The 12,649-nt window shown below is 44.6% G+C and overlaps 1 protein-coding gene across 2 annotated transcripts in view; it reads right to left on the bottom strand.

Moving 5' to 3' along the window:
* PGM1 (phosphoglucomutase 1) overlaps nucleotides 1-12,649 on the bottom strand; it is a 58,713-nt gene that overhangs the window by 25,811 nt on the left and 20,253 nt on the right. Inside the window, exon 1 of one of the 2 annotated variants that reach the window (XM_003365113.5) lies at nucleotides 5,127-5,992. The exons of the other annotated variant lie outside the window; for it this stretch is intronic. Within the exon in view, the coding sequence (XP_003365161.1) occupies nucleotides 5,127-5,426 (300 nt within the window). The 5' untranslated portion in view covers nucleotides 5,427-5,992. Of the gene's footprint in view, nucleotides 1-5,126; nucleotides 5,993-12,649 lie in introns of those variants that run through there. 2 annotated transcript variants of the gene reach the window in all.

A 12,649-nucleotide genomic window follows, 5' to 3' on the forward strand; every position in this document is an offset into this window, starting at 1 on the left:
TCTGCTGGACCAGAAAAGATGTTCTGCTGCAAATGTCTACAGCTTGGGTTCTTCTTCTTCTTATTATTATTATATTAAAGTAGAATATTGTTGTTGTGAATAACATTGCGATTGGAGTAGAACATGCATTGTTGACAAAGCCATTCCTCTGGACAGTCTGTGGGATTTTGCCATTTCAGGACAGACCGTGATCTGGGGGTCTGTAAGGCTCTGGCAAGAAAACACTGAGTATCCCCAACAGGGCCTGTCCAGACAGGTTCACAATTTGGATACACCAAAAATTTGTGAGAAAACCCACATTTATATCCAGTTCAATCATACTTTCAATCTACATTGGGAAAGAAGATATAAGTTGAACTAGTTAAAGGAATTCTAACCCAAAGATAAGGTGTTTGTAAATTAAAATGTTTGGAAAAGTTAAAAAGGGCAAACTTTATATGACGAATATTACAAAATATATCTCATAAATTCATGTTTCCAGCCAAGCTTAGGTTTTGATATGGTTGGTTCCCTCAAAGCAGAACACACCCACGCATGGTAGGGTGACCCGGGGTTACCACCTGGGCCCAAGGCAGGGAATGCTGGGAGTTACTGGGTACCAGTCAGACCCACCTACACAAAAGGCTGCAGGTGGGACTTCTGTTACCTTCCCATACCTCTCACAGATGGTATCAGCACAGCTCCTGATCTTTCCTCGCTAAAATGACAGTAATTTATACCTGTTTCACATAACCCAAGTTGGAAAAGAAGAAAGTTCCTCTGACACACTTGGAGAAGACATGCCTGCTACATAAAGAGATTTATAAAATGAGGAGTTTGTGCCCTCCCTCCGTTATCCCTTCTGAGAGAAGAAAAAGACAGGAATGATTTTAAATTTTCCATTTATTATTTCTTTTTGCCCCATCCAAGATAAATATGGTTGAAGAAATGACTTATGGTGGAAGATGTGTTTCATATGTTGAAAACGCCAATAAGATACCTGGATTCCCTTGGGAAAGTTTTTCTGGGATTGTCATCTTTGCCCACCTCCCTCAGCTCACTGAGAACTTGACTGCCTTATAATTCAACCCTCCTCTGCCAACCACCCCCCAGGAAGCAGCTGCTTCATTTCATCACCTCTTGGCTCTCATACGTCTCTCTCCAAACAACTTTCATTGTGCTAATGTATGTTCTGTCCTGCCTCCCTCAGGACCAGGGGAGCCGCTATAACTAGGCTCCTTTCTAGACTAGAGGAGCCTGCAGACGGTATGAAATCAATATTAATGATTATTACTGAGCTGTAGTGTGCTTTCTGTAGCCCAGGGCACTTTCAATTCAATCTCACATTTGCTCCTCCAAGTACCATTGTGCAGATGAAGAAGCTGAGGTCCAGAGTCGCCATGATTCTGCCCATTCGTTCATTCTTCATCCATCAAGCAGCAATAAGAACAAGCAATGATGAGAAGGTGCTATGGTGGACACTGACTGAGATAGATGACAGGACAAGGTCCCATGGCAAATTAGTGGCCACAGGTGGGAAAAGCATTGATACCTCCTGATTCAGTACAGTGGGAACAGTAGCATCTCACCCTTCCAGCAGGTTCCAGGTGTGGTTCTGCTAAGAATATAAAAGTCTGTGGTTGAGCAGTTCCATAATTTTGATAGGAGGGGTTTAGAGATGGCAATTTACTCAGCCGGAGTGGCTGGGGAGCTATCTGGAAACTGTATTTGCACATCAAGAACATCGACTTTCACTTAGATTCTTTCTGTATTTGGTGTGGAAGGGGAGAGTGGTAAATGACTATTAAGCTTTGCTACCCCAGGCACCCTGAACTCTACCATTCCTTATGGTGAGATCTGCAGTCAGTGATAGTCCAAGACTGAGGGCATTATACCAGGGGAAAGAATAAGAAAGCAAGTCAAGAGACAGAGCACGGGAAGTCCATGATAGCTCCTTTCTCTTGAGCCAAGAAGAGGTGCAGCCAGCACGCCAGCCCCTTCCGGAGCAGACCCTTTCCTACGAGTCACCCCCAGCCAGGCATCGGGGAGACGGTGCCCTCCTTCCCTGAAGGATGTCTGCAGCACTGTGACAGCTCCTGCCTCAGTGCCCCCTCCTCTACCCTGGCAGAATCGATCCTACCTACTCAGGCCCACCTACTTCATCTTTCTAAACCATAGTTCAAACCGTGTCCCTCCTCAACTCAAAACCTTTCCTGCACCACATGATCCAGAAACTCCACCTCAAGGTGTAGACACAAAAAGAAAGCAGAGACTCAAACAGATAACGTACACGCCCATGTTCATAACAGCATGGCAGACAACAGCCAAAGATGGGAACAAGCCAAATGTCCAGCCACAGACGAATGGATAGACAAAACGTGGTCCATACACACAAGGGAGCATTACTCAGCCTTAAAAAGGAAATTCTGACACATGCTACAACATGGATGGATCTTGAAAACATTGTACTAAGTAAAGCAAGCCAGACAGAAAAGAACAAGTATTTTATGATTCCACTTACATGAGGTACACAGAATAGGCAAATGCACAGACAGAAAGTAGAAGAGAGGTTGCCAGGGGCTGGGGGGAGGGGAGAAGTATAGGGTTTCAGATGGGGTGATAAAAAGCTCTGGAAATGAATAATGGTGCTGGTTGCAGAACTTTGTGAATGTAATTAATACCACTGAATTGTGCGCTTAAAAATAGTTAAAACACTAAATTTTATGTTACGTATACTTTACCACAAAAAATAAAAATTAGAAAAAAAGAAAAGTCCTTGCCTGGTTCCCAGCCTGGCCGGCGAGCCCCTCACCCAGCAGCCTCTGCCGCCCTTTCCTCTCCCATACTCCCTTCCACGTGACTCAAGTCATGCTGCCAAACTGGATGCCTCACTGTTCCCCCAACACTTTACAGTCAAACATGACAGGGGCAAATTTTAAAGTATTCCTTTTAATTGAAAATAGGGCCTGGTGTTTTTTTATGTTTCACAAAAAAAAAGTTTCATTTTCTTTGCCTTGCTGGTCATACGCGTGGGTTCTATTCTCATGTCTAAACATATCACTAAGTTTAAGTTCTGGGGACCAAATGAGGTATCAGTATTATAAATGGGGCCCCACCAATGTCTTATTTTGCACATTAAAATTTCCTGTAAATGCAGACAGCTCTATGCAAATAAAAACAAAGGGACACTTCTCACAAAGGCAGATTATAGTCCACAATTCATAAATGCACCAGGTAAAAGTGTGCTGAAGAGAAGAAATGAAATGATCTCCATCTCGCTCACTAGGCTAACAAGTTCTCCAAGCACGGCTCACGGTGGAGTGGGTCTCCACCCGGGGGAGGAAGGGACATCGCCTCTACCAACACCTGTGGCAATAAATTAGCTTTCCTTTACATTCCTCCTCAGAGTTCTGTCCAAAATCAAAGGGATGTTAAAATGGCCAGAACTTAGGATGCGTTAGAAAAAGAAGAAATCAAACTATATAGGATTTGATGGGTTTTATCAGATTAAAGTGTTTTATTGGTCCACTCAATGTTTTAAGTAATTCAGTTGCGGAGCATGACTGCTTTAAATGCAACGCTATTTTTAATAAGCAATGTCCTTGAAAAGACTTGGAAATATTGCTTGGGCTGCCACAGCGCTAACAAATAGGCAGTTACCATATTTAGTCAATTATTATCACTTAAATGTATTATTTAGCAAACCTGCAGATCGTAAATCCGAGGAAGTCTATAGGGTCTGCCTGAATTACACATTCCTAGCACCTCTTCCACATCCTTCAGCTCTACACAAAAATGAAATGAAGCCAAATATATCACAGCAAAGGGGACAGTGTCCCAGAGCCACTCAACAATCTGGATCTATGCGGAGAAATAATGTTCCACTCGTTCTCTCTCCAAAGATGAAAGCATCTTAATATGGCTCCCTGTACAGCTCTCCTCAAAGGTGAAATTTACAGCATGCCACACTTTATCTTAAAAATGTGTATGCTTCATAATAATTTCATATCGGAGCGCTTGATCTGCAATTTTTACATGAGAGGCATTCAGATTCTGAAACTGGGTGGAAAGGAAACCTTGCATTATAAACAACAGGATCTACAAACACTTTTAAATTTAACTTGGTGGTGTGTGTGTTTTTTTTAATTTGGCTTTTGCAATCACACCTGCTTGGCGTATTATTAAAATAGACTCGAGATAAACGCCTGACACATTTGGCTGCAATGCTAAATTTTCTGTTCACTTCTAGAAAGGAAATACAACATATTTTTAAATTTACGAGCACTCGAGGACCGTGTGCTCCAAATTATTGATAAACGTAATCTAAAACACTAAAAAAATATATTTTTGGTCCTGCGGAGGAATTTGCAGAGCAAAAACAGGAACGTCCTGATGCCCACCTTCCCGTAAATCTGTGGGATTGTGTAAATTGTTAGATTATCAAAATCAGTGCTTTCAGGTGCAAGATTCCTTCTGATTTGGTTAATCCAGCCACACAGCTGTTGACGATGCCGAGCTGTAGGAGACTCCTTCTGTTACAGACTCACAGGGGTTATTCTCTCTAGCCTGCTGCACAAATTCACTGCACACAGGGCTCCTCTGTGCCCAAGGTCATCACGAGCAGGTCCCCTGTAACAGGTCCTCTTGGAAGGCTCACCCCTAACATGTTCCAAGCCCCTCCTAGCATTTCTGCACGGCTACCAGGATCCACAAACAACAGCATGCCCTGGCTTTTGTATCCCTGTTTGACAAGTGACTGAACTTCAACAAGGAAGCCATTGAAAGAAAACAAAATCCTCCTCTCTCCAGTACTCGACAGAGCCTGCTCACATAGGACAGGCTGCCCCTCGAGACCAGTTAGAACATAGACAAGACAGCTTAAGGCAGAGGTGCACCTTAAATGTCTAAAAAGCAACAAGTACTTTTTCAAGCAACAGGCACAGAGCACAACACACAAGCAGCTGATCTCACGTGATTTCAGGAGCAAGATCACAATACACCGTCTCCAAAGTCACAAGGAAATTAACTGGACATTAGTAGAATTCAGGTGTCTACAACATACAAATCCTGGTACTTTTATCTATTTCTGCAAAATTAAGAGGTTACGTGGAGAGCCAGAAACACAACAACACTTATTGTATACCAACCCCATTGGCGGCTGCCATCTGCACTATTGTTTCTATTGCCGATTTATTAAAATACCGCCCATCTCCACCAACCACCAGTGACGACCCCTGGCGATCTTTTAGGTCTATGGAGAAGAATATACTCTGGATGAAATTCTCCAGATAGCATGGCTTTTCCTCAAAACAAAAGGTTTTCTTCCGTAATCCACTAGTTCCTGGTTTCTGGTCGTAGTAAGGAGCTGTAGCAAAAGTCAACAGAGGGAGAGGACCTTCTTCCATTTTTCTGTATTTCCCAGAAATCCATTCGTCAAAATCACTCATCTTTCCTTCCCAGAACGCGGCTCAGCGAGGATGTCCAGAGAGCTATCCAGAGTCCCCAGAATAGTCTGTCCAGCCCCGAGCTGCAACGGTGTTGTCTGAGTGGCTAAAACGGAGGTCCTGCCTGGACATGCACTCCCGACGAGGAAGCTGGCTTGTTCCTGGTTGTTGTCGCCCCTCTGGAAAAAGTTAAGGGCCACACACCCACCCACACTCACGCACAAAGAAGATCTTCAAAGTTGTTTTGATGAGGACACCTGCCCACATAACCAAGCCGAATACCCTTCAATTATGTTTGTCTCGTCTCCCCGTTAGGGTGGAGAGAGCTGCAAAGGGTGCTGCGGGCAGCGGACTTCAGTCGCCAGCAGCAGAGGGCTGCCAGGCTCCACTCTCCGAGCCCGGGCGCAGACAGGCAGGTGCCGTCCCAAGAGGCAGGCTCACGCCCTGGACACCGCAGTGGCCCTCGCCACTCCTGACGCCCCTTAAACCAGGAGCCTCTCTGGGCATTCCTCACGGAGAAGGCCATCTTCAGCTAAAGTTGCTCCACACCGTCCAGCAAGTTAAAGGTCAATCTTAAAATGGAAGCGCGGGATCTGTTACCCCCGGTTTCCTTACATCACTGTCATTTTGATACCCAGGGGATTTCTTACTTCCCACACGCAATCCCAGTTAGAAGAAAAAAAAAATCATCTAACAGCACACATTTATTCATTGGCCACTGAAGAAATAACAAAGCAGTATTCCATCCTGGAAGAACAGATGCCTACAAACACACGGTGGGGCACCAGCACCTCGTCATCCCCTGAAACTCAGAGAAACGTGGGGATGAAGACGCACCAGATTCGCCCGAAAACGGAAGCAGGACAGCGGGGAAAAGTATGTTTTCCTGAGTGCATGAGGTTTCATCAAATTATTATTCGGAAAAATAGTATGAACATGAGGTTAAATTTTGTGTTTTAATCTCCTGAGTTTTAAAAACACTTGACTTTTTACGAAAACATTTTCAGTGAAGCCGTCTAGGCCCTTCGCATTTGAAGAACCTGACATTTGAAAACTTTCTACCTGAATAAAGTTAATATCCAGCCGCATTTGATCCCTGAGATGTTGGGAATAATCTACTTAAATGCAGACATGCTCGCTCTTTATCTGGTTCAGCAGAAACTCCCAGTTAAGAAGCTCCAATGTCAAGGTTTTGGTGAACTTGTTAAGATGGTTGAAAAGTAAACCAGGACTAGTTACCCCACACATTTGGGGAGTTTGTCGTGCACAGAGGAGTCAAGGTGTTCAAGGGAAAAGTGAACGATGCCTTGAGAAATGAAATTTAAGTATTTTTCTACCAACTTGTCAAGCAAAGTCCGAAAGCGAGAGGAGCAGCATCCCCCCGCCAAGGTAGCACTGCCCCTGTGTTCCGGGCTGCTCTGCGCAGGAGCAGCAGAAACTGAGGGCCCGGGAACAGAAAGCGGGACACTGGCAGGTCAGCTGCGCTCCCTCGAATGACAAAAGGGGCTGGCTGTGCGCAGGGACAACCTGGAGACACACATGAAAACGATTCATGAGACACGTCTGTTAAGTTGAAAACCAGTTGCCCAAAAGACGATTGCTTTTAATAGCTTATTTTTGCCTCTTACTTGGTTTTTAAAAATAAAATGTTTTGCAAATTAATTTACGAAATAAACTTGCTTTATTAACAGTAGTTTACACGCCCACTGTTTTCCAACTTGCTACAAACGCATCTTTGTATTCATATTCTTTAGGTTCAGTGCCAAATTTTTCTCTGGTTCTAGATAAGCCTGCAAATGAGGCCAGCATTTGTGTCTTGATATATTTAATAATAGATTCAGATTTATGAAATAGCCCAGTAATTTTTTCATTGAGAATAACAGAGCAACCAAACACGTAATTGGTAGTTTTCTTAATGAGATCTTGAAATTCCAGGGGAGATTCAGGGGCCTCTGGTCACAGGTGCTCCAACACCCCGAAACAAAGCTTCTCTGCCCACACATTCCAGCATGTTCTCCACTGGCGGGCTGCCGCTTTCTCGGGGAAGTTCTTTCTAGAGCTGGAACCAGGAGAGCCAACTTTTGTTGCGGTATTCTCCGCACATTTATTTTATTTACAGTTTACAGCTAATGCAATCAATCCCATTAAATGAGAAATTACAAAGGATCAAGGCATCATCATGCAAATTCAAAACAGATATTCAACACAAAACGTACAAGCATGAAAGCCAGTTTCTTTGCAGGATGAAATCCAACAGATCTTGTTTCAAAGGATGCCAAACACCTGCTTTTCTTCTTGGAGACCGAGGCCACCTTAGATACTGAACCTCACCTTACGCTTATGGGTCTGTGTTCATGTGAAGCAAAACTTATTTTTTTTTTCACATTGTAACTGTTGTAAAAGCTATGTTTTTCCAGAATTAAGCCTGCTCACAAGCCTAGTACCAGTTTCTAACTACGTAAAACAGATTGGTACAGAAAGTATTCCAAATGTAATTATTCTGATACTCAAAGGTTAAAAAAAAATTCTAAAGTAGTTTAAATAAATTTATTGCAAACCGAACAAGGGTGGTGCTCATCCAGTTTCAACTTCCCAAATACTTGATATGCCATCCTGGGGTTGATTATTTTGTCTGCCTCTTAATCTCAAGATCTTTAAATATACTTGCCCAGTAGATCATGTCCATATGTAAAAATTTCTTTAACCCAAACAGAAATAGATATCAGCGTTTGAGCATCAAGAGGTCGCACATGTCCAACCTGTGGAGTCAGGTCACAGGTGGACCCAGAGCCCCTCTTGACAGGGGTGTCTGTGTGGGCATGCGCACCTTTCCGCTTCCCTGTGGATGACCAGCCTCACGGCCAGGCGTGGACTGGGGAAGATGCCCGCCTCTTACGGCTTATGCCCATGTCAATGAAAACCCAGCAATTTAAGTGCGCACCAAATCTAAGGCCCAGACGAGAGTTCTGTACCCAAAACCAGAGAGTAACGTTTTCAGCAAATGCATATGTCTGGAATGGTGTCTGTCAGTCTGCAAAACTAAGCCCAAAAGATAATCCTTGCCCTAGAAAAGCTTCTATTCTAAAAATGGGCCTGAGTCCTAATTTTATGGACACTATAGAACTCAACCCCATATAAAAATATTACCTGAAGCAGCAATGTTAGATGGACTGTGAAGTGTGGTGAAAAAGAAGAGGCATTAAAACATTAAGCTTCCTAAGACGCTCAGACGAAGTGGGCTGCTATTAAGAAACTCATTTGTTTTAGCTCTCCAGCAAAGGTTGAACTTCATCTTCGGAAACGTTACTGTCGAGCATAGCGAACCCAATTTGGCCTAATGAATTCGCCTGCGTTGCCAGTACTCCTTCACAATGACACAAATTACATTTAAACCATATGGGGGATTTAAGGATTACTCCCTTCAGAGGAGGAACTTTCATGCCGGTCTTGGGTCCAATCAATTTCACAATGGCAGAGTTACGACGGACCCCTTCGCTCCCGGCCTTGCAAAGATTCCAGCTCCCATTGCCATCAGCAGTGACACCTTCCTGGTAGAAGAGAGCAGAAACTGTAGACCTGCCAATCCTCTATTCATTCTATCTTTTTTCCATCAATAAATATTTATCGGGTGGTTAACTACTGTGTCCCAGGGCTCATGCGAGGGCTGTACCGAGGGCCTGAAGGGGTTCCCCTCTTCACACCAAGAGTTCATCTTTAGCACATGCCACACCAGTGGGCATAGGGGACGGAACTGCCAACCCTGTCTCTGAGTGCAAGCACTCGAAAGAAAGCTAAAAACTGGGCTAAAGTCAGCAGGGATCCGCAGACCCCCAACTGAGGTCCTGCTGCAGGTGCCTGCCTCTGATTGCTGGGGTGTCTGATCCCAGTGGTGGGAAACAAGCTGGGAAAGAGTCATTCATTTCTCCAACCAACAGTACAGAAGCACGTGGTAAACGCCGGCCCCAAGCTGGGCATTGCAGGATAATGCAAAGACCGCAGTGTTGGGAGCCAGACAAAACTGGGGCTCAGATCTTTGACTCAAAAATGTGGGGGAGGTACCATCTTGAGCACGTTACTTCCTTGAACTGAGCCTGTAAAATGGGGACAGCTCTCTAGTTGTTCTGAGGACTGAATCAGGTGACACACGAGAGCACTCAGTCCGGGTCTGGCACAAAGTAGAGTGTCAGTAAACGTTAGCCCTACCCCTCCCAACCCGCGATTTCCTTGTCTCTAAAGTGGGGCCACAACACCTGCCTCACAACGCATTTGTGAAGCTGACCTCACCGAATGTCCACGAAAGCCTTAGTGAACGAGAAAATCATGTAAAGATACGATTTTTTTTCCACAGTCTGAGGGGGGTGGAGATAGAAAAAAAGGTGTATAGACCTTTCTTCATAAGACACTCCTCTCAAAGGGGAGCCATCCCAGCAGGGCGGCTTCACCCTGTCCTGGAGGTGCACGTGGAGAGCTGCAGCTCTGGAGAGGCTGCAGTGACGGGGGGAGGCTAGAGAAACAGTTGAGGCAAGATTTGAGTCTCATGAACCACATAAAGTTTATTTTGTAGGCACCGGAAGCTATGGAAACTTTTTAGCTGGAGGAATATAAACCAGTGTGTTCTTGGAAAGTTGACTGGCTGCTGGTGGTACATCAACTGGCTTGGAGGAGGAGAGACTGGAAAAAGGTTAACCAAGGCTCGCAAAAGGATCCCTTCCTCAGCTCTGAGGATCCTGGTCAGTGTGATCTTGTCCAGAGCTCCTCCCCTGCCGGCCTCCCACACAGGACTTCAGCTTCCAGTCCTTGGGCCAGCTGGAGCGCTGCTGGGTTTCTTCCCTCCACATGAAGATACTACCTGAACAACCTCTCTTTCCTCTGACCCCTTCTCTACGTAGTGTGTTCCACTCATTCCCTCTCCTCTCTGACAACTGTCCCCTAACCCACCCCACAAGAGTGGACTCCTGGGGCCATGTTTCTCCTACAGGACCCTGATGCCAGGCCATGATCACCAGAGTGGACACCTGACAACAGCTGGACCAATCCTATTATCTGTCCTAGGAATCTCGAAGTAGGACTCAAAAGCATCAGTCAGACTCAGTTAGTTCTTGAACTTGGCAGACAGGTCAATGCAGGAGCTGTGGCACAGGGACAGCTGTGTCATGAGAACAGTCACAGAATAGTGACTGACAGCCAGACGATACATGAGAATAGGTGGGAGCTATGCAGGCTCCAACTCTGGATTATTTAGACATCTGTAAGAGTTGTGGGCCTGATGAACAGGAAGAGCTGGAAAAGAATTCAGAATAGAATCAAGCAGAAAATAAGTCAGACGAATCTTCTCAGGAGGGCAAGGGCTGCAGACTGATGAGACATGGCGATTAGGGAACATGGTCTGTGAACACAGCCACTGCGGATGCCATTGGCACGGGCGTCTGGACTGGGGTGGCTCCACATCCAGATCGCAGGTCAACATGCGCCTCAGCCAGCTGACAACGTCACCCCCAACTCAATTGGAAAGGAGACTCCTAATTGCTTGGGGTGAGAAAAGGGGTTTTGAAGCGGGCATTTTTAAACATAGAAAGATTCAGAATTAAGTGTAGATATGAAGTAAATCAAACATAGTATACATATAATACAATAAGTCAAACATAGCACTTTTGCAGTAAGTTTGGGGGAAAATCCAAGTATATTTGGTATTTAAGTACATTAAGAGAATCTGGGATATTAGTTTATCTAACAGCTTAGCCTTGTGAGTCTAGTTTATAACGTGTATTGAGTAACTTGTTTTGACTTAGGATTTTAAGTTCAAGGGGGTAAGAGAATGTTATCAACATTATAAACATTATGGGAACATTCAAGAAAACTTTGTACCACATTGATAAGGTTAAATCATCAGATGCAGGCAGTTGACTGCAGCATCTCAGGGAATGGACTCCCAGGCCAGACTGACAGGGTTGGACCCCAGCTCTGCCAGCCACTGGCTGTGTGACCTCAGACAAGTCATTTAACCTCCCTGGGCTTCCGTTTCCTCATCTGTGGACACGGGGAGACCAGCAGTCCCTCCACCTCACTTGCCGCTGCAGTCATGGTTGAATGAGGTGACGTACAGGAAGTTCCAAACTAGAGCTGGTACGGGACGCCCTGCACAAGCGCCTGTTGGCATCATTGTTAGAACAATGTGAATACGTCAAAAGTTATGCTTGTTAGACAAGGAATTTAAAAAGGAAATAAACATATTTGAATTTGATTCACAAATCTGAAATATTCATAGGAGTTTGAATAAATGAGCTTGTAGCTAAGATCACCAAAAAACAGAACAAACCAACTTGCACTGATAAGTGAGTCAGCAGAGAGAGAGGAAAGGCAGCAGATATGCTGAGATAAACAGAGAGGAGAGACGGGGAGTAGCTGCCTGGTCCCTCCTGTCCACGCCACCCTCGGCTTTCCAGAGACGACTCTCTAGCCTTATGATAAGTCCTCTCGGTAGAAACGGCTTGCCTCCTCCCTTTGAGCAACCTCAGTCAATAGCAAGGAGACAGGCAGAGTACCGTTGACTAGCTGGGTGACCCTGCGCAAAGTACTTAAGCTCTCGGTGCCCCCATTTTCTCATTTGTAAAATGGGGATTGAAAAATAGTACCTACTTATTGTGGTGATTTTGCAAGATATACAAATATCAAATCATTATGTTGTACACCAAAAACTAATATAATGTTATATGTCAATTATACTTCAATTTAAAACAAATGCATCTCTTAAGGAGAGGAAAAAAAGGGAAAATAGCACCTGCTGCAGAGGTTTGCTGTGTGAAGACAGGATGACTCAATGAGCTTAGCACCGGCTGGTCTACTGCCTCCTGAGCCTACGTGTCAGCTTTTATTACTGCCCTGAACCAATCTGGAAATAGGTAGCTGTGTTTCTGACCTACTATGCATTTTAACAGAATTAGGAAATGTCCTTTAAAGAAAAGGAGAAATTGCATTAAACTATAAAGAAGGTATGAGGCCAGAAGAATCAAAAGGACCAGATGGCTTAGAGACTTACAGAATCCCAGGTTCAAAGACTCCTGAAGCATATTTTGAGGTTAAAAAACAACAAAACAGCTGCCTCAGAGCGTGTGCGTCCTTTAGCATCCATCAGTCTGTCGTCCACCTGTTTACCCATCGCATACCAGCAGTCAGTACATAAATTAACTTAGCGCATCCATTTCATCAGGCACTGTGCACCATGGGAA

The sequence above is a fragment of the Equus caballus genome, chromosome 5, assembly GCF_041296265.1.
Source record: "Equus caballus isolate H_3958 breed thoroughbred chromosome 5, TB-T2T, whole genome shotgun sequence".
In the NCBI taxonomy this organism is placed as follows: Eukaryota; Metazoa; Chordata; class Mammalia; order Perissodactyla; family Equidae; genus Equus; species Equus caballus.